Source organism: Penaeus japonicus, unplaced genomic scaffold (assembly GCF_977035675.1).
Source record: "Penaeus japonicus unplaced genomic scaffold, GWHDUDI00000001_assembly GWHDUDI00000022, whole genome shotgun sequence".
In the NCBI taxonomy this organism is placed as follows: Eukaryota; Metazoa; Arthropoda; class Malacostraca; order Decapoda; family Penaeidae; genus Penaeus; species Penaeus japonicus.
Window position 1 is genome coordinate 30,237,616 of NW_028234424.1, and position 2,500 is coordinate 30,240,115.

General features: G+C 49.8%; 1 protein-coding gene across 1 annotated transcript in view; it reads right to left on the reverse strand.

The window, feature by feature from the left end:
• The window catches only part of LOC122256592 (uncharacterized), a 44,269-nt gene that overhangs the window by 1,996 nt on the left and 39,773 nt on the right, over positions 1-2,500 (reverse strand). The window contains 1 exon segment of the mRNA XM_043021385.2: positions 1-440. This exon segment is cut by the window's left edge and continues 1,996 nt beyond it. Coding sequence (XP_042877319.2) covers positions 1-440 — 440 coding nt within the window.

The window sequence follows — 2,500 nt, forward strand, 5'->3', positions numbered from 1 at the left end:
GACCCGTTGGCAGCGAAACGAAGGCCTCTCCTCACACTCTGACGGACGCTCGAGGCGGGAGTCGAGGCGGGAGTCGAGGCGGGAATCGAAGAAGGATTCGAAATGGGATTCGAAGCGGTCGTTCCCGGATTTCTCTTGTCGATTATCTTCTTTTCCTTCTTCTCCTCCCCCTCTCCTTCTCCCGCCTCTTCGCCTTCTTCCATTCTCTCTACCTCATCACTACGTAACCCCGACGGCCCCGCCCTCATCGTTTCTCCAGAGGTCTCCGTAGACGAGGCTTCCGACCTCAACTTCTTGCGCGAAACATCCAAGGTTCTCCTCGGATGCGGCCGCTTTGTGGGTCTCGCCGGAACCGAAGGGCGGGAAGGTCCTCCTGACGAAGTGGCTGACGGAGGGGATCCGGAATCCTCCTCCACCGGCTCCCTCTGTCCTGCGTCCACCTGGAAAGAAGAGGTGGAAGTTTAGAAGAGGTAGGGTGAGGCGAAGTGGGTGAGTGAATGAGTAAGTGAATGAAAGAGTTATTCGGTTCGAAGCGAGAAAGGGAGGGAGGCAGGGAGGGAGGGAAGGAGGGAGGGAGGTAGAGAGTGTGAGTGAGTGTGAGAGTGTTAGTGAGAGTTAAGTGAGTCAGTTAACGAGTGCGTGAATGAGTGAGTGAACGAGTGAGTGAGACACTGAGTGAGCGAGCGAGGACGAATAGGAATAAGAGAAAAAAACTCAGAACCCTTCCCCCTTCCCCCTCATCCAGCACCACCAAAAAAAAACAAAAAACAAAAAAAAGACACCATAATCCACCCAACCCTGTCACCCCCCTCCCCCATCCCCACTCTCACCAACTAACCCCCACATCCACCCACGCACCCATCCATCCCCTCACTCCCACTCCTTACCCCCCTCTACCCCCCCTTACCCCCACCCCCCTTACCCATACTCCTTTCGGTAAACGCGCCCGCCAGTACCATCGGCCGCCCGTAGAAGCTAATGCGCCAGTCCGTCACGCTATTAGCCTGTCGATGAATTAGAGCCGAAATGCGACTGTCGGTCACACTAACAGCCGGCGAATCGAACTTCGAAGTCTTAGATGGAAGGGACTAATCTCTCTCGCCCGATCTGCTGTCTGACGTGATTTTTTTTTTTCTTCTTAGAATCTCGGGTGAGGGGGAGGGGGAGGGGGAGGGGGAGAGGGAGAGGGGAGGGGGAGAGGGAGAGGGGAGGGGGAGAGGGAGAGGGGATGGGGAGAGGTTGTTATAGATAGACCTTTGTTGGGTTTAGGTGGATGGATGCATGTGTGCTATATATGTTTCTGTTTTTGTTTGTTTCTCTTTCTCTGTCTGTCTGTCTGACTCTCCCTCTCTCTCTCTCTCGCTCTCCTACACACACACACACACACACACACACACACACACACACACACACACACACACACACACACACCCCTCCTCCCACGTAAAACCTAGGCCTATATACAAGATTTTTGGGCCAAGCTCTCTGACAGCTGTTTTGTGCCGCCCTCCTGTCCTCCCTCCTCCCACTACCCCTACCCTCGCTCGTGGGCATGTTGACAAGGGGAGGGTGACGCCCAACTGGGTAGCGAATGGGCGTGACCAGTGGGTATCTGGGCATCTCTTGGCACGCCTCTTTTGTTCTACTTTGTTATTGTTTATTGTTGTTTTTGTTCTCTTCCGTTTTTTCTCTGTCTGTCTGTTTATCTCTCTCTCTCCCTCTCTCTCTCTCTCTCTCTCTCTCTCTCTCTCTCTCTCTCTCTCTCTCTCTCTCTCTCTCTCTCTCTCTCTCTCTCTCTCTCTCTCTCTCTCTCTCTCTCTCTCACTAACTCACTCTCTTTCTCAAGACATATTTAGTCTTTTATTCGGCCAGACTTTCATCTTTATTTGCCCTTTCCTTTCCTGATCTTATCTTCACAGTGTATTCTTTTTTTCTTTATAGCTTCACATCTCTTCTCTTTTCTCTTCGCTTTTTTCTTCCCTCCCACTTCTCTCCCCTCTCCCTTCCTTTTAAGTATTAGATTATTATCCTCCGTCCTATCCCTCTTCCTTCATTCTTTATCTTGGATCAGTTTTTATCCTTCCTTCTTCTTCCTAAATCAATTTCTTCCTTTTGTTCTTCTCCCTTCTTTCCTTTTTTGTATTTTATCAATTCCTTCTTTCCTTTCTTCTAAGTATTAGATAAACTACCGTCCCTCCCTCCCTCCCTCCCTTCCTTCCTTCCTTCCTTCCTCCCTCCCTCCCTCCCTCCCTCCCTCCCTTATCTTGCATCAGTTCTTTCCTTCCTTCTCCATCTAAAAAAAAAAAAAAATAGAAAAAAGTTTCTTCCTTCTTCATATTTAATTAATCATCCTTATTCCTTTTCTCCCTAACTCCCTTCGTTCCATCCTTCCATTGTCTTGTTTCAGTCCCTTCCTTCATAATTTTCCTTCTTTCCTTCTATCCTTCGTTCTTCGCCTCCTTCGTGCTTCTCTCTTCTCTCGCTGTCTCTTCTATTACAA